The sequence below is a fragment of the Sarcophilus harrisii genome, chromosome 1, assembly GCF_902635505.1.
Source record: "Sarcophilus harrisii chromosome 1, mSarHar1.11, whole genome shotgun sequence".
Taxonomy (NCBI): Eukaryota; Metazoa; Chordata; class Mammalia; order Dasyuromorphia; family Dasyuridae; genus Sarcophilus; species Sarcophilus harrisii.
Genome location: NC_045426.1, coordinates 198,607,573 through 198,626,398, shown reverse-complemented (window position 1 = coordinate 198,626,398; position 18,826 = coordinate 198,607,573). Strand labels below are relative to the sequence as shown.

The 18,826-nt window shown below is 31.5% G+C and overlaps 1 protein-coding gene across 6 annotated transcripts in view; it reads left to right on the top strand.

The window, feature by feature from the left end:
* The window catches only part of TRIM36 (tripartite motif containing 36), an 89,228-nt gene extending 71,367 nt beyond the window's left edge, over positions 1-17,861 (top strand). For 5 of the 6 annotated variants that reach the window (XM_031968475.1, XM_031968469.1, XM_031968463.1 and 2 more), the window contains exons 6-10: positions 1,355-1,608; positions 2,705-2,829; positions 11,005-11,298; positions 15,243-15,540; positions 17,408-17,861. In XM_031968475.1, coding sequence (XP_031824335.1) covers positions 1,355-1,608; positions 2,705-2,829; positions 11,005-11,298; positions 15,243-15,540; positions 17,408-17,762 — 1,326 coding nt within the window. In that variant the 3' untranslated portion in view covers positions 17,763-17,861. Of the gene's footprint in view, positions 1-1,354; positions 1,609-2,704; positions 2,830-11,004; positions 11,299-15,242; positions 15,541-17,390 lie in introns of all 6 variants that reach the window. The other variant, XM_031968484.1, reaches the window with a different exon arrangement.
* Positions 17,862-18,826: the final 965 nt, after the last annotated feature.

Here is an 18,826-nt window from a genome sequence, read left to right as displayed (position 1 = left end):
TATTAGTATTGGTCAGAAATCATTGGGAAAATGTTGCTCTACTAAAAAAAGATAATATGCATTGTTTGTTGCCCAGGTTGCTAATGAAAGTTAGGCTTTCTGTGTATATTAGTTCCCATCTTTAACTTTATTTTATCACTATGCATATCATATCACTTTTCCAAAATAAAATTAGCACCTAATTTTCTGGGTTACCCCAACTTTAGGAGCTAAAAATGATATAAATTTTCTAAAAAAGTATTATAATAATAACCAATAGTGATTTCAATTAATATGCTAATGTTTTGAAGTGTAGATTTAGTATTCCTATGTATTTGAGACAGCATAGCACTGGTAGATAAAATGCTGGGCTTTGAGCCAGTAAAATCTATGTTTATATCTCTAGACCCTTACTAGCTGTGAGATCTTGGTTGAATCATTTGTTGTATTCTTTTTTGGCAACTGCTGAGATTTATTGATTTGGGAATCACTAAACAAAGTGTGGTATATGATTGTGATGGAATCTATCCACATTCAGACAAAGAACTGATGGAGTCTGAATGCAGATCAAAACATATTTTTTAACTTTATTTTTCTTGTTTTGTTGTTGTTCTTTTAATAGCATGACTAATATCGAAACATTTTATATAGTTGCACATTTATAACATACCAAATTGCTTGTCTTCTCATTAAGAGAAAAGGGCATGGAAAATTGGAGAGAATTTGGAACTCAAAATTTTACAAAATGAATGTAAAAAATTGTTTTTATGTGTAATTTGGAAAAAAACAATTTTTTTTTGGAAAAAAAGACTTATTTTACTCAGCAACAAGTTGTTGACTTTGCATAGATCCTATCTGCAGAGGGCCCTCCCTTCTCTCCCCCAATAAGGGAAGTGTCAGATAAAGGGTCAAAATAAAACAGTTAATTGTAGTGTTATAAAAAAGTATTTATTGTGAATTTGGATTAAAGGAATGTTCATGACATATTGTTAAAGCAAAATATAATCACATTCATCATTTATAAAGAATATATTGTCTTATTAGATTTTGATTGTGGAAAATTTAAGAGATAGCTACAGAGAATTCAAAATCAAAACTAAATAGCAGCAATGTCATTTTTGTCTTCTTGGTGCCTTACATACCCTATTTCTATGTGATGTCAAAATGCTAGTTACTCGAAAAATCACAGTTATGTTGCTTTTTTTTCTCTACTAAAAAAAAAAATTCTTATTTTGATCTACTTCCCCCTTCCCTTTAATGAATTCTTTTTAAAATAGTGCTATCTGAATTAATTAGTGCTTGTAACTATAATTTAAGTGTAATTTAATTCTTCAGGATCTTTGCAGTATGGTAATAAAGTTTTGCTTTCAAACAGTGCAATGGAGAGAGGGCTAAAGAAGAAGCAGCTTCACATTTTAATAAACTCTTTGAAGTTCTGGAAGAGAAGAAATCGTCTATTATAAAAGCAATTGATGTTTCAAAGAAATTAAGATTAGACAAGTTCCAGACCCAAATGGAAGAATATCAGGGACTTTTGGAAAATAATGGACTTGTAGGATATGCTCAAGAAGTACTTAAAGAGACAGATCAGTCTTGCTTTGTTCAAACAGCAAAACAACTCCACCTCAGGTATCATTTATGCTTTTAATTTCAAAATCTTTTCATGAAGTTTCAAAGTATTTTATTGAACTTTAATAACAAATTTTATGATGTTGAAGAAGCAGATCATTTAATCTCTATCAGCCTTAATTTCCTCATCTATACGATTGATGTGATACTACTTTTCCTTCCTCTTTGATAGAGTTGGTATTTTTTATATATTTTTAAATATATATTTTTTATATATTTTTAAAATGTTGTACACTTAATTGTAATTGTTCAGAGGTTGAAAGAGGGGACCTTTCTTATCTATTTATTTATTTTTATTTTTGTTATTATTTAAAAAATTTTTTCTTTTAATTTATTTAATAGCCTTTTATTTACAGGTTATATGTATGGGTAACTTTACAACATTGACAGTTGCCAAACCTCTTGTTTCACTTTTTCCCCTCTTTCCCCCTATCCCCTCTCCCAGATGGCAGGATGACCAGTAGATGTTAAATATATTAAAATATAAATTAGATACACAATAAGTATACATGACCAAAACGTTATTTTGCTGTACAAAAAGAATCAGACTCTGAAATATTGTACAATTAGTCTGTGAAGGAAATCCAAAATGCAGGTGGACAAAAATATATGGATTGGGAATTCAATGTAATGGTTTTTAGTCATCTCCCAGAGTTCTTTCGCTGGGCGTAACTAGTTCAGTTCATTACTGCTCCATTGGAAATGATTGGTTCATCTCATTGCTGAGGATGGCCAGGTCCATCAGAATTGGTCATCATATAGTATTGTTGTTGAAGTATATAATGATCTCTTGGCCCTGCTCGTTTCACTCAGCATCAGTTTGTGTAAGTCTTTCCAGGCCTTTCTGAAATCATCCTGTTGGTCATTTCTTACAGAACAATAATATTCCATAATATTCATATACCACAATTTATTCAGCCATTCTCCAACTGATGGGCATCCACTCAGTTTCCAGTTTCTAGCCACTACAAAGAAGGCTGCCACAAACATTCGTGCACATACAGAGGGGACCTTTCTTATCAAAGATCCTATGTGACTTCAAAATAGTTAGTTTTAAAACATTTTGATATTAAATTATTTCTGTTCATTTATGTAGAATCCAAAAAGCTACTGAGTCTTTGAAGACCTTCAGGCCAGCAGCTCAAACGTCTTTTGAAGACTATGTTGTTGATGCATCTAAACAAGAAGAACTTCTTGGAGAATTAGCTTTTTTCTCTAATGGTAAGTTTAAAAAATACACACACACACACACACATACACACACACACACATACACACACACACAAATATCTGTCTTCTAGCCTTAACTAATTACATTAACTACATGTAAAGAAACCAGAATCCCTCAGGTGATCAAGAAGTCACTGAATCATACAATTTCAAAATTCAAAAGGATTTTTGTTGCTTTCTGGTCCAAACCAACCCTGAACAAGAATCTATTCCCATGCCATATGAAATAAAATAGCTTTTACAGAAGGACTTTTTCCTTAATTCTTAACTCTTCCTGGTTTTCAACTCCATCTTACTAAAACTACTCTCTCCAAAGTTACTCTGAGTCTCTTGTCAAATTCAATGCTCTCTTTTTAAAAAAAATTTCTTATTCTTTTTGACTTCTTTGTAGCCTTTGCCACTATTGATCACTCTCTCTTCTTTGCTATTCTCTTATCTCTAGTTTTTCATGACACCACTTTTCCTAGTGTTCTTATTATCTATTATTAGACGGATCCTTCTCAGTTTTCATCTTTGCTTCATATTAATCTATATTACACCTGGTTAGTATCATATCCCATAGGGAACTATTCTGAGCCATCTTTTCCTTCTTTACCACTTCACTTGTTGATCTCATTTCCTTCCAGAGATTCCATTTTCATCCTTATGTGGATGATTTTCAGATTTATTTGTCTAGCCTTAACCTCTTTGCCAAGTCTAGACTCATGTCTCCCATCTGGCTAATGGACACCATCTGAATGTCCTGTAGACATCTTAAACTCAACATGTCCAAAACAGAATTCACTATCTTTCCCCCTAAATCTTCCCTCTTTCCAGACTACTTTTACTGGTGAGGGCACAGTCATCCTCCTAGTCCTCCTGCCTTCTGACCTAAATGTCGTCATAGACTCCTCAGTGTCACTCCCATATCCAAGAGGTGGAGTCCTTTGTACATTCCTTCTCTGCACCCTTCTGGTGTAGGTCCTCATTGCCTCAAGCTGGACTGTGTGCAACAGTCTGATGGTTGGTCTTCTATCCACAAATTTCTTTTCCACTTTGCTCTGTTCTCCATTCAGTTTGTCATAGTGGTCTTCCCAAAGCATTGTTCCAACTATGTCATTCCTCTATTTGACAAACTCCTGTGATTTTTTTTTTGTCACTTTTGATATAAAATATGAAATCCTCTGTTGTCCAAAATACTCATAATTAGGCCCCTTTGTACTTTTCTATTTTTCTTAAATCTTTTACACCACCATGTGTATCTCCACCATGTACACCACCATTCCCCTCCTTACTATTCTTTTTTTTTTTTTTTTTTTATTTAATAGCCTTTTATTTACATGATATATACATGGGTAATTTTACAGCATTAACAATTGCCAAAACTCTTGTTCCAATTTTTCACCTCTTACCCCCCCCTCTCCCCTCCCCTAGATGGCAGGATGACCAGTAGATGTTAAATATATTAAAATATAAATTAGATACACAATAAGTATACCCGACCAAAACGTTATTTTGCTCTTACTATTCTTTGAATAAGACATTTTATCTCCCAACTCTGAACATTTTTACTGACTATTCTTCATGCCAGAATGCTTTGCTTCCTTATCTCTTTATTTTGGCTTCTCCAGCTTTCTTAAATCCTAGACAAAATTCTGTCTGTTATAGTAAACTTTTCCAGCTCCTTCTTAATAACAATGCCTTCTCTCTGTTCAGTATTAAAGTTTATATAGCTTGTTCATACAAAGCTGTATACATATCTTCCACATTAGATTCTGAGCTCCTTGAGAATGGGGACTTTTTTTATCTTTGTATCCCTAGTATCGAGTGCAATGTCTGCCTCTTAGTAAACAGTTAGGTATTTACAGGCTCAGCTGACTTTGACTTTATAGCAGGACACCATCCCACTCAGGAAAAAAAAAAAAAAGCAGAATCTCATCTATCAACACTGACACTGCCTTCAAATGAACTTTGTAAGTATTCTTCAGAGAAAGATATCGAGAGCCTGCTGTTACAATGTGTTATGAGTCAGCTTAGCTACTTCTTTTCTACATATATGCTTCACTACCATGAAATTCAAACTCACTCTTCCTCTTCCTGTCCCAAGAAGTGTGTGTGTGTGTGTGTGTGTGTGTGTGTGCGCGCGTGCTTCAGATATTTTGGGGAAATGTTGTGTAACTATTGTTTTTTGCTATATCATTTGAGTAATTATCTTTTCTAAAGAGCTAGTTGAGTCTATTGATTGATTGTTAATGGGAAGCACACCATGGTGGACATTGGGAACTTGCAGTATTAGGAATGTCACCCACAAGATTCTTGAATTATGGCATATAAACTTGAATTTCTCAGGTGTTTGTTCAATATTACAGTTGTTTTCTGTAATAGATGTAGTAGCTTAGTGTAGGGTTTCTTAAACTTTTTTTATTTATGATCCCTTTTTGCATGAAAATGTTTGTGTGACCTGAGTTATATATATATATAAAATAGGTATGCAAATCAAACATTTATTTACTGATAATAAATCACAATTTCATGACCTCTACATTCAGTTACAAGAACCTACCTGGGACTACAAATCACAGTTTAAGAAGCTAGGGCTTAATAGATAGTAATAGGCAGTTTTAGCACTATTTTTTCTTTTTATTTTAAAGTCCTTTTGATTTAATTTGCTCCCTAGATGAATATTCTTAGCAGCCCTTGTTAGAAGCAGTTTACTTCTAAAATTGAGTCAAAATGCTGCTTACCTGAAGTCTTTTGACTGAAAACAACAATAGCAACAGCAACAACAAAATCACTTTTACTTGAAATGTTAATCAAAAGTTATGAAATTGAATGGCATTTGAGTAAGGATGATCATACTATCCAGTCTTAGGATCCTACATATACATACACACACATATAAATATAAATATATAAATTAGGTATATGTATATGTGTATGTATAGATATATAATATATATTAAAATTAATTAATGAGGATACAGGCCACGTTTAACTCTAAATTGACTAGAAATTCATTTAATCCATCACACCTAGACTTTAAATCTTGACAGATAACTGTTAATGGAACTTAGTTGCTATTTAAATATAATGTAGTATTCGTTGTTAATCAATATATGGACTTCATCTTTATATTCTAGCAGGTCTTTTATATTCTTAAGAAATAGAATTTCTTAAGTTTTCTAGAAGAAACAGTTCAGATGTTTACTATCTAGAGAGTTGTGGATTAATTCCTGTAGAATTTTAGCTAAGACAAATGTAGACATTTTTAAAGCTAATCATTGCTAAGAAAAATATTTTAGTAGCATATAAGAAAAATCATAGTCATTTAGTCTTCTACTAGTTTCCTAAGCTACTCAGTAGTTTTTCCTTCCTTCCTGCCCCTGTCCATAGAACTTTTTAATAAAATAAAGCCTTATCTCTTGTATAGTAATATTCACAATATTAAAGGATCCTTGCATTTGCTATATGTGAAGTTAATCTGTGTGTTATGTTGTAGAGACTTTATGCTGATCTTACTCTGCCTTTTTCATCAATAGACACTGAGAAGTATGGCAGTAGTTCCTTACTTACAGAGGCCTGGGACCTTGAGGATACAAACAGGAAAATCTTATTATTCATCTAGCCATATCATGCTTCTCTTCTATTTCTTGTCCCTGTTTGATTACTAATAGTTTGAAAAAGTATGGGTTACTTTCTGTGTAGCTTCTGATGTCATGGAAGACTCTTTTATATACTTTTTTTTTTTAAGCTTTAGAGGAATAGGAAAGATTGAAGAGTAAAAGATGGAATAGTGTAGTGGGAGAAAGAGAACAGGAAGAAAAAAAAACAAGAAAAAATGATCTCGTTTTCTATTTATTTTTGTTACTTGCATCTTTCTTTCCATTTCCTTTTATTGTAGCCATTAATTTTAGAACAACTTCTGCAAGTAGTATTTTGCCAAAACTATGTAAGATAGTATAAAGAGATAGAGGGTTTTAAATCACAAATTTATCTTCAAAGATCACTAACCCTTTTCTTTTACTGAAGAAATTGAAGCTGAGAGATGTATAGTGATCTGTTTTATGGATCATAACTAATAATGTGCACAGTCATCCAGATAATAATTTGGAACTTTGCACTCCCAGTCTCTTATTGACCTTAATCTTTACCTGTATCACGTGGCCTCACGTTACCTTATAGTTTGCTCCCTGGATATATATTGTTTGCTTTTGAATTATTCTTCATTTAAACACCAAAAAGGAAAATATTTTTTAGTATTTCCATATAAACAATAGAACCTAGAAAGGTGATTATATATGAGTTTGATTCGTTATGTGACTTTTTAAAACAAATTCGGCCATTTAATTTCAAAGCTGTCCTGATATACTTCTGAACTTTTTATTTGCTCTTTTGTACATTTTCTTTAAATACCTTAATAGCTTTCTTTTTTGGGGGGGAGGGAGGATTATTACTAACCCTACCTTCCAAATTTCCTATCCCCACTTAAAAAAGTTGAGAAACCCCTATAATAAATATAGCATAGTCTAATAAAACTAATTTGTAATTGGTTGTGTTTGAAAATGTTTCCTTTTGCATCATGAGTCCATTACTTTTGTCAATAGGTAAGTAACTTGCTTTATTCTTTATCATTGGTTCCCTGGAGGTGTGAGTGTTCTTTAAATTGTTCAGCATTCTTAAGTCTTTAAAAAATTTTTTTAACAGTACAGTTATTATATTATTTGTTTTCCCAGTTCTGTTCACTTTTATTCTCTATTGATTCTTATAAATCTTCCTAGATTTTCTGAAACTGTACCTTTTATCATTTCTTATGTCTCAATAATAGTATAATATATTCATATGCCTTTGCTTATCCATTCCCCAATTGATGGCAGTTACTTTTGTTTTGAATTCTTTGCTATAACAAAATTTTTGTATATTGAAATCTTAGTGATCTCTTTTGTGAGATAAGGTTAGTTGAGGTGTTACTGGGGCAAAGGGTATTTGCATAGCTTAGACTATTTGAGACCAATGTCAAATTGCTTTACAGGATGGATGGACCAATTTATAACTCTATCAGGAAGTGCATAAATGCCTGTTTTTCCTTTGTTCCTCCAACATTTGCTACTATTTTTCTTTTCTTATTTTTACTAATCTTTTAAGTGGGAAGTAAAACCTCAAGAGTTTATGTAATTATTTGGAACATCTTTTCATATGTGTGTTGATTGGTCAGATTTCTCTTCCTTTGAAAACTGCCTATTTATAGCCAATAATCATTTGTTGAGGAATGACTGTTGTTAAATATTTGAATAAATTCTCTCTATATACCTTAAATATCATATTACCAGAGAAATTTGCTGCAAAGATTTTTTTCCAGATAACTATTTTTTCCCTCCTGATTTTCCCTTCATTGATTTTGCTGCTTCAAAATATTTTCAGTTTTATTTTTTAAAAATTATTCATTTTATCTTCTGTGAACCTTTATTTCGTATTTAGTCATAAATTCTTTATACTTTTGAAAGGCATTTTATTTATTGCTCTTTGAACTTTTATATGATGACCATGTCTTATGTAATATATATCCAGTTGGAGATTATATTGATATGTGGTGTAAGACATTGATTTGTACTTAATTGTATTCAAATTGCTTTCCAAATTTTTAAGAAGTTTTTGCTGACTAGTGAGTCCTAGTAACTAGGCTTTATTGAACACTGTGCTACTGTATTCATGTGCTTTCTAGCTAAAAATTAGCTTTTTAGCTGATCTGTTCTATTGATGAACTTTCGATTTTTTAATCAATCAAAATGGTTCTGATGAGTACTACTTTGTAGTATAATCTGATATATAGTGCTATAATAGTCCCCTTTCCTTCACACTTTTTCATTTTGCAATGCTGTATGAAAACATTTAGTCCTTCCAGATGAATTTTTTTTTTCTAGCCCTATAACTGCGTTAGTAGTTTGATTGGCATGGCAAATAAATTGATTTAGACAGTATTTTCATTTTTATTATATTGGCATGTTCAAACCATATGCAATCTATTTTTTCTAACTTTTCCAATACTTTATTCAGGTCCCTAACTCCTCTCTTGTTTATCTTTTTGTTACTGTCTAGGTACATTAAGAAATACTATTTTTATCATTAATTTATTCACTTTTTCTCTAAACAGATAAATGCTATGCCATTTGGTGCTTATATATTATATTAATTTTATTGTCTGAAGTTCCTTTAAGCATCCTATAGTTTCTTTTTTATCTCTTCTTCCCTTTTTAAAAAATGTTCTTGAAACATCACAGATTTAATTCTAGTCTCCAATATCTGTGGGAATCTTTCTGTTTAAAAGTATGTTTCTTTTAAAAAGTATATTGCTGAATTCTACCATCTAATTTGTTCTACTTTCTTCCTCTCTTTTATGGATAAATTCATTTATTCATATTCATGTTTATGATTATTAATAGTGTGTTTCTAAGTCTTTCATTTATACTTTTTTTTGGATTCCACCCCAACCAACTATGTAGTAATCTATAATTAATATGTACTGCTTATGTTTCATTACCCTTTTTTTCTGTTTCTGTTATTCATTGTCCAGTCACATGTTCGTTTTCTTTATTTCTTTTCCCCACTTCATGCTCTACTCTCTGTATTTGGAGGATTGTATGTGTTCAGCTCTCCTTTGTCTGAATCATATAAAAGTCAAGTTCATGTAATTCCTATTTCCCCTCCTCTTCCCCCCAATAGTTTTCTCTCTCATTATGATTAGAGACTGTTTTATACTTCCCCTCAGAATATTCTTTTTTCTCCTTTTAATATACATATATATATACACACACTAATCTCAGACTCACTTTATTATATAACTTCTTCTATGGTGCTTTGGGTTCTGAGGAGAAATTTGGGTTCTACTGTAATATAAATGACTCAACATTATGATAGTCCCTTCAAATGATTCTGTGTTTCTTTTGACTCTTCCTGTTTACGTTTGTGAGTTTCTTCTCAGCTCTGGTCTTTTTATTAGGAATATTTGGAAATCTTCTATTTCATTAATGGGATATTTCCCCCCCTTTAGTATTATACTGTGTGATTGATTGTAGTTTATGTTGTATCAAGATTTTTCTTTTCAAGAATTAAATAAGTTCAAGATATCAAACCAAGAAAAAAAAAGAAAACATAAATATAACATCAATAGTTTCCCCTTTGTTGAAAGTAAATGTGATTTTTATACTTCCTAATTAAATTTTTTTAAAGAAATTAAATTTATTGAAACATTTTATTTGTCTAACAATAAACTTTTCACCATTTATATATAGCCCCAACTACAAAGTCTATGCTCCCAGTTTAAATTAATAGAAAAGAGGAACATAACTTTGGTAGTAGAATATTAACAAATTGTCATTTTTTGAAAATGAATTAGTTTTTTATGCTTATTTTGTATATCTTTTTCAAAGGCCCAAATTAAATTTTTTTCTAAGTATGTTTATTTTATTTTTTGAATTAAATTAAATTAATTAATTTTATTTCCTGAGGCAATGGGGATTAAGTGACTTGCCCAGGTTCACACAGCTAGGAATTGTAAAGTATCTGAGGCCAGATTTGAACTCGGGTCCTCCTTACTTCAGGGCTGGTGCTCTATCCACTGCACCACCTAGCTGTCCCCCTAAGTATGTTTATTTTAAATTGAACCTTGAAATACTTTTAATTTTTATTTAAGAAGAAAATGAATAGAAATTATGTAATTATTAAACTTTAATTTTTAGTCATATACAATATATTGTAGTGATTCTATTTTCATTTTTCAAAAGTCAAATCCTGAAGGTTTGGCCTTCAAAGTAGTAGAATACAAATTAAAAATTCTCTCTAATCAAAGATTTTTTTTTTACACTTGATAAGTGAAGGGAAATAGTTGAAAAAAATAGAATAGATGGTATATAGAGATTATTATGTGTTATTATCATTATAGGCATGGCATGTGGTCTTTTTTTTTTTTTTTACTTTTTTACTTCAATCCCTCCATTTTCCTCTCATTTCTTTTTTTTTTTAATTCTTTTAATTATAGTGATAAATATACTTATTTGTTTGCTCCTATGTAAAAAAAAAATCAAACAATTTTTAATGGCAATGCAAGAAACCATATCAGCAAAGTTGCTCTTGAATTTAAAAAAAGTGGGTCCAGAATATATGTGTTTAATATTGCTTTCTTTTTTATTTTAGGTGTAGATATACCAGAGATCAATGAAGAACAGAGCAAAATATATAATAAAGCCTTGATAAGCTGGCATCATCCTGAAAAGAAGAATAAAGCTGATAGTTATATTCTTGAATATCGAAAGATTAGTAGAGAAGAAGAAATGTTAACCTGGAGTGAGACAGAGGTCTATGGTACCAGTAAAGTAATTTCTGATCTTGAAAGTAACAGTAGCTATGCCTTCAGAGTGAGAGGATATAAAGGTTCAGTCTGTAGTCCTTGCAGCAGAGAAGTGATTCTACATACTCCTCCAGCTCCAGGTATTATGAAGTTTCAATCAAAGAAATGCAGAATTGAAATGGGTCTGCAAAGAATGTTAGATTTGAAGTCAGAAGACTTAGGCCATTCCTTGTTTTGTCACTTATCCTCAGGCCAATTTGGGCAAGTCTATAAATTGAAGTTACACTAGAGCTGTAAGGGTATCTTCCATAACTGTAATCTAGGATTTTAAAAGCTGGTCAGTTCTGCCATATTTTAATCTGTTAAATTTGGTAAGGAAAAATTTGTAATTTATTTATTATGTTAGTAATATTTATATTTATTTGTAATTTTATTTCAAAATCACAATTATGAAAATTTTTAAGATTTCTCTTTTAAATGTGTAGATGAGGATAAACAAAGTAGTCTAAATAATTTGGATCGAATTATGTGTTCTCCAGATTTGGATTTAGATTAATTGATAGAATCACTAATTCATTGTCATGTAAAATAGAAAAGAATCCTTTTCTACATTTGGGAATTTATATTGACTCTTTTTGCCCCCTTCCCCCTTTCCAAATTTGCCTTTTTTAGAATTGACAGGCAATTTTTTTTCATTTTTATTTTCAGTTTCACATTCTCTTTCTCCTACCTCTTGCATGCCCATTGAGAAGGCAAGAAATATGATAATCACAATATATAAAACATTTTCCACATTAGCCATGTTCTGAAAAAAACAAACAAACCAAGAAAAGAAATGCTTCAGTCTGTGTGACGACCGCGCTAGCACCCAGGACACCCCAGAATCAGCCAGAGTCAGGATAGAACAGGATGGAAGCAGAATCTCCGCAACCACCTCCTCCATGTCTACCGCCAAAAGTGTGTCCCTGGCTAGCTTTACTCCACCCTCTAATCCCTCCTACAATCAATCCTCTATACACCAATCATTGAGCCAGCACAGATAGTGGAAAGGACCCTTTTCCAAGCATATGCCCATAGAGTATCATCCAATCAGTAGTTAGCCTCAAGGGCTTAGCAATTCTGACTTCGGTGCATTGATTCCATAGTTTCAGCCCTCTACAAGTCTGTATTCTTAAAGTTCATCAGTTCTCTGATGATTACATAACCAGAGGTAGTTAGCATTTTCTATTATGAATCCTTTAGAGTTGTGGTGGATCATTGTATTAATTATAATTACTAACTCTTTCATAGCTTATTTTCCTTACTACATTGCTGTTACTATGTAGATTGTTCTCATTTCACTTTGTATTAGTTCATATAGATCAAAACAGATTTTTTCTGAAACCATTCACTTTGTCACTTGGAACACAGCAGTATTCCATCACAATCAAATACCACAATTGGTTCAGCCATTCCCCAGCTGATGGGCATCCCTTCAGATTCCATTTCTTTGTGACAACAAAAGGAGCTGCTATAAATATTTTTGCATACATAGGTCCTTTTCCTTATCCTTATATTTCATTGGAATGCAGTATTGCTGGGACAAAGGGATGCACTTTTGATAGCCATTGGGCATAAGTCTATATTGAGCTTCAAATGGTTGAACTGATTTATAACTCCACCAACGGTTCATTGATATACCTATTTTCTCACATCCTCTCCAGCATTTGTCATTTCTGATGAGTATGAAGTGGTACTTCAGAGTAGTTTTAATTTGTTTCTTTAATTATTAGTAATTTAGAGCATTTTCCCCCATATAACTATAATTACTTTGGTTTCGTCCTCTGAAAATTTCATTTTCATGTCCTTTGACCATTTATCAATTGGGAATGGCATATAATTATATATATATATATATATATATATATATATTTGGCATAGTTTTCTATTGATTTGAGAAATGATACATTTATTGTAGGAATTTGTTGCAAAATTTTCTCCCAGCTTCCTACTTTTTCTTATTTTAGCTTCATTGGTTTTGTTTGTGAGAAAACTTTTAAATTTTATATAATAAAAATTAATCATTTTATTTATTGACTTACCTCTTGTTTGGTCATGAACTCCTCTCCTATCCATAAAGCTGACATTATTTTTTCCTTGCACTCCTGATTTGTTTATGTCATCTTTTAAGTATAAATCATGTACCCATTTTGACCTTGTCTTGGTACATTGTGTAGAGATGTTGGTCTATTCATATGTTTTACCAGATTATTTTCCAATTTTCCCAGAAGCTTTTGTCAATTAATGAATTCTTGCTCTAATAGTTGGGATATTTGGGTTTATCAAACACTTGATTATTGTGCTCATTTGCTTCTGTATGGTTGTATACTTGATCTGTTCCATTGATCAAAACATTATTTGTTATCCAATATCAAATTGTTTTGATGATTGCTGCTTTGTAGTCTAGTTTGAGATCTGGTGCTGCAAGGTCTTCTTTCTTTACATTTCTTTTTTCATTAATTCTCTTGGATAATTGACCTCCAGATGATTCATCTTCCAGATGAATTTCACAATGATTTTTTTCTAGCCCTATAAAACAATTCTTTGGTAATTTGTTTTCTCTAGTACTGAATAAGTAAATTTAGGTAGTATTGGCTTTTTATATTATATTGTCTTGGACTACCGTGAACAATTAATATTTCTTCAATTATTTAGTTGAACCTTTATTTTTGTAAATAGTGATTTGTAGTTTTCTTTTTACAATTTCAATATGTGTCTTGGCAAGTGGATTTCCAAATAGTTTAATATTTTATACTCTCTATAGTGGAATTTTTCCCTCTTCCTTCTGGGTTAGAAGTGCTGATGGTTTATGTGGATTTATTTTTAACAACTTTGCTAAAGTTCTTGTTTCAGCTAGTTTTTAGTTGACTAAATTATTTAGAGTTCTCCAAATATACCAACATCTGTCAAAAATGAAAGTTTTGTTTCCTTGTCACCTGTTGCTTATTCCTTAATTCTTTTGGGTTTTTTTTTTTCAATTGCTTTAATCTAGTTTTCAGATTTAATTAGGTCCCAACTTCTACTCAGCATTGAATCCTCTCTTCAAGCATCATAGTGTATCATAGTGAAATGGTTTTGGTTTCCACATTTGTGAAATTTTTCTTTGTGTTTTGAGATATTTTGATCAGGAAATACAATCAACGTGACCATGCTAATATTCTTGGGGATGTAAAGAAAATATTTATAGCTCTCCAAGTTTTTAGAATACAGATTACTTATTTTAAAAGGGAAACGTGTTGCCACATTATATTTCTTTAAATCCCCCATTATGAATTAGATATTGGGTTCAGTGATCATCATCTTGTTTTAAAGGTATAAAACTGAGAGAATGGAAGTTGCCTAAAGTCTCTTCAAAATGAGATTAGCTAACAAAATTTTGATTTCACTGAAAGCCAGCTCATTTGTTTCTAGATAAGGAAGAAAGCACATAGGTTTTTGTGGGATTTTTTGGTGTGGCATTTTTTAAGAGAGCATTGTCTTTTAAAAATATCTCTTAAGCCATCTGCACTCAGAGAGAGGACAATGGGAACTGAAAGTGGAAAACAACATAGTATTTTCACTCTTTACTGTTGTTTGCTTGCATTTTGTTTCTTTCTCTTTTTTTTCCCTTTTTGATCTGATTTTTCTTGTGCAGCATATTTGTGGAACTATTTATAGAAGAATTATGCATGTTTAACATATATTGGATTGCTTGCCATCTAGTAGACAGGGTGGGGGGAAGGGAGGAAGGAAGTTGGAGCACAGGGTTTGGTACGGGTGAATGCTGAAAATTATCCATGTATATATTTTGAAAACAAAAAGCTTTAATTAAAAAATGCCTTTTAAAAACATTTTCAATTGTCATCATAAGTGGTTTCAAATACCAACTTTCACATAGTTTTGTGCTATTGGTGTATAAAGAAACTGAAACAATTTAATTTTATGTTTTATTATATAGTTATGAATTTTGAACAGTAACATCTATTTAGAATTTTACTCAAATTGATATATTGCAATTTTGAAATGTTAATAAGTTTCAAGCTAATTTTAGTTGTTTATTTTTAAGTTTTTAGTTTTCTCTTTGATGAAAAATGTGGATATAACAATGAACATCTGTTGCTGAATCTAAAGAGAGATCGTGTGGACAGTAGGGCTGGATTTTCTCTTCTGCTTGCTGCTGAACGTGTCCAAGTGGGTTGTTATACAAGCTTAGATTATATCATTGGAGACACTGGAATCACCAAAGGAAAACACTTTTGGGCTTTACGTGTGGAACCATATTCATACATGGTTAAAGTGGGAGTTGCTTCCAATGATAAACTACAAGAATGGCTCCACAATCCTCGTGATATAAGTAGCCCAAGGTAGATATTTACTCTTGAAGAATGTGGTTAACTTTGGGTCAATTTAATGTTTATTGCCTAGCTTCTTAAACTGTGGTATGTGACCCCATATGGGATCTTGTAATGCAATGTGGGAGTCATGAAATTATGATTTATTATTAGTGAATGTTTGATTTGTATACACTATTTTATATACCTATGTACTTGGGGTCACATAAAATTTTTTTTAGGAGAAAAATGGTAGTGAGTAGGAAAAGTTTAAGCCCTTGGTGTATTGTACTTCATGGTAGATCTAGAAATGGGCTTTTAGTAACTTCATTTATAGAGCTTAAATATGTTCATTATTGTGTTGTTTTTATATATGTTACTTTTCAGATGCGGTACCACTGAATTCTCTAGTTGCCATTTTCCTCAGGGCAGCTAGATGGTGCAGTGCATAAAGTGCCAGATCTGGAGTCAGGAAGAGTCATCTTCCAGAGTTCAAATATAGTCATAAATACTTATTAGCAGCGTGACTCTGAGAAAGTCACTTAACTCTGTTGGTCTTGGTCTTCCTATAAAATGACTTGGAGGAAATATCAAACCACTTTAGTATCTTTGCCAAGAAAACCCCAAATGGGTTCATGACACCACTGAAAAAATGAATGAATGAACAGCAAGTTGCTTTGCACTAATTATAGTAACTTGTACTTTCCTATGGCGAATACAACTTTTTAAAACATTTCCCTTTAATATGATTCTATAAAATAGTGCTGAAACGGACATGTGATCAAAGCTAGGATTTTCTATTTCTAAATCAACTAAATCTCCTTAGCGAGAAAGTGACTAATTTATAATTTTAGTTTTGCATATCATTGGAAACAGTTCAGTCATATATAGCCCTTGTGCACTTTGTAGACCCAAACAAGGGAATTCTCTTCTGGCCTTGGGAATTCCAAAGAAAGGTTGCTGATTTTTTTCTACATTAAAAAAAATCCATAGTCAAGAGTTTACCGTAACCTATTAATTTAATTTTTGTTCAGTCATTTTAGTTGTGTTTTACTCTTTGTGACACCATATACTGGTTTGCCTTTTCCTTCTCCAACTCATTTTATTAATAAGGAACTGAGGCAAACAAGGTTAAGTGACTTGCCTAGGATCACACAACTAATAGGCGTCTGAGACTGAATCCGAATTTATGGAAAATGAATTTTCCTAATTCCAAGCCTAATGCTCTATCCATGTACCACCTAAATACCCTGATTAATTTGAATAGAATCCTATTATCTACTCTTCTCAAGTAATAAAGGGTAGCAAAGATTTTCATGCTTTTTGATGAGATATGGTAATATTTTTTCTTTAATCCTATAATTCTGAAGAGGATTAAGCATGTATTTCTTGGTAAAATAGAGGAAACATTTTCTAGGAAAAAGTGAAACAAAAATGTGGTGCTAATGGAGCTCTGTTTAGGGCATAAAAGAATAAAGGTGGAAATTTAGTGATAGAAAAATAGGGCACTTCGAACATTTTTGTAATGTTTCTTTTGTTTCAATTAGTTTTCTCAGTAGATATTATAACTGTGACTTATTGAGAAGAAGGCTGGCTAACTTCAAAAGATGGGTTCAAATCCCAGCTATAACAATTATTAGCTTAGGCAAGTAAGAAGTGACAGAAGTGCTTTGTAAATATTAAAAATTTATACAGATGCAAACTTATTAATTTGCTTGTCCAGATTTTTTATATTTTTATATTAATTTTTCTATTTTTCATGTCTTTAAAAATTCTGAATGTTTAGCTGTATATATAAACTAGAGATATTTGAATGTATATGTGAAAATTTACTAGGTCTTATGATATAGATAAAATTGTTTGTTATAATTTGTGTATTACAGTTATTCTCTTATTTTAGATATGAGCAAGATAGCGGTCATGACAGTGGAAGTGAAGATACCTGCTTTGACTCAGCACAGCCCTTTACATTAGTTACTATAGGCATGAAGAAATTTTTTGTCCCCAAGTCACCTACTTCTTCCAGTGAACCTGAAAATAGAGTTCTTCCCATGCCAACATGTATAGGAATTTTCCTCGACTATGATAAAGGCAAAGTTGGGTTTTATGATGCAGATCACATGAAATGCCTTTATGAGCGTCAAGTGGACTGCTCAGGTACAATGTATCCTGCATTTGCATTAATGGGAAGTGGAGGAATTCAGCTTGAAGAAACCATCACAGCAAAGTATCTGGAATACCAAAATGACATGTAGTACAAAGATCTTCTAATGCTGCTTAGGATGAGAAATGTGAGCAAAAGAATGCATTAACAGTCAGAACTAATTACATATCTCCTAAGTGCTTTTGCCATGCTTGTTTTGTGTGTATGTGTGTTTTCCTTAAAACACAGAAAAAAACTAAAATAGTTTTTTCTTCCATCTTAATTATTCTGCATTCCTTTGTGATGGAGTTAAGGGCATTTTTCCCCTCAAGTTACTACTGAACTAGTCAGTTAGCAACTGAATTTTCCTTGATGAGTGTTTTTGTGAGTTGGAAATATGTAATTTGTCAACTAGCAATTTTCATCTTAATTTTTTATTCAAAAGATCTCATTTTAAGGAATACTTGTGTTTGTTTTTCCTACTTTAAATCATGTCTATGTCCTAAGAAAGATTATTTAAAAATAATTTATGGAGAAAAATGAGTATTAAATGGTGTCTCTTGTATTTGTTTTTAATAGGAAAATAAAATTTACAAATAATGGACAAAGAGAATAAAATTATGGTAACATACTTAAATAGGAAAGAATGAATTTCAAAATGTTTTCTAAAATGTTAATAATATATGATGATAGTACTTGTTTTACATATATGCTATAGCTGGGTTTTTTTGACAATTAAATGCACTACATTACATATAAAATAGTAATATCTTAAAGGTTTCCCCCTCCCCACTGGAAACAGATGTTGTTGTTTCCTAAACATCCTACACATGGAACTGTAATAAATTTGGTTTCTTATTGGAAATATTAAAATTAATTCAAAGATGGATATTTTTCAGTTTGTGTAATCCTTTAAAATAATTTAAAATAGTTGTAATTTATGCTTCTCTTTAGACAAACGTTATAAACTTGGAGGAAGAGGTTGAATTTGTCTTCAATAAATAATTTTAGAAAATTTTGGTTCCAAGTGCACTGATATTTAAATGAAATATTTGCTATTTTGCCCTTATGATATTTTGAGTATTTAATTTCATTTAGTATGCCTATTACATTTCAGTTTTTACTGTTTTAAATGTTTGAAAGATTCTGCACAAGTGTTTTTTATGAGTTTATCTT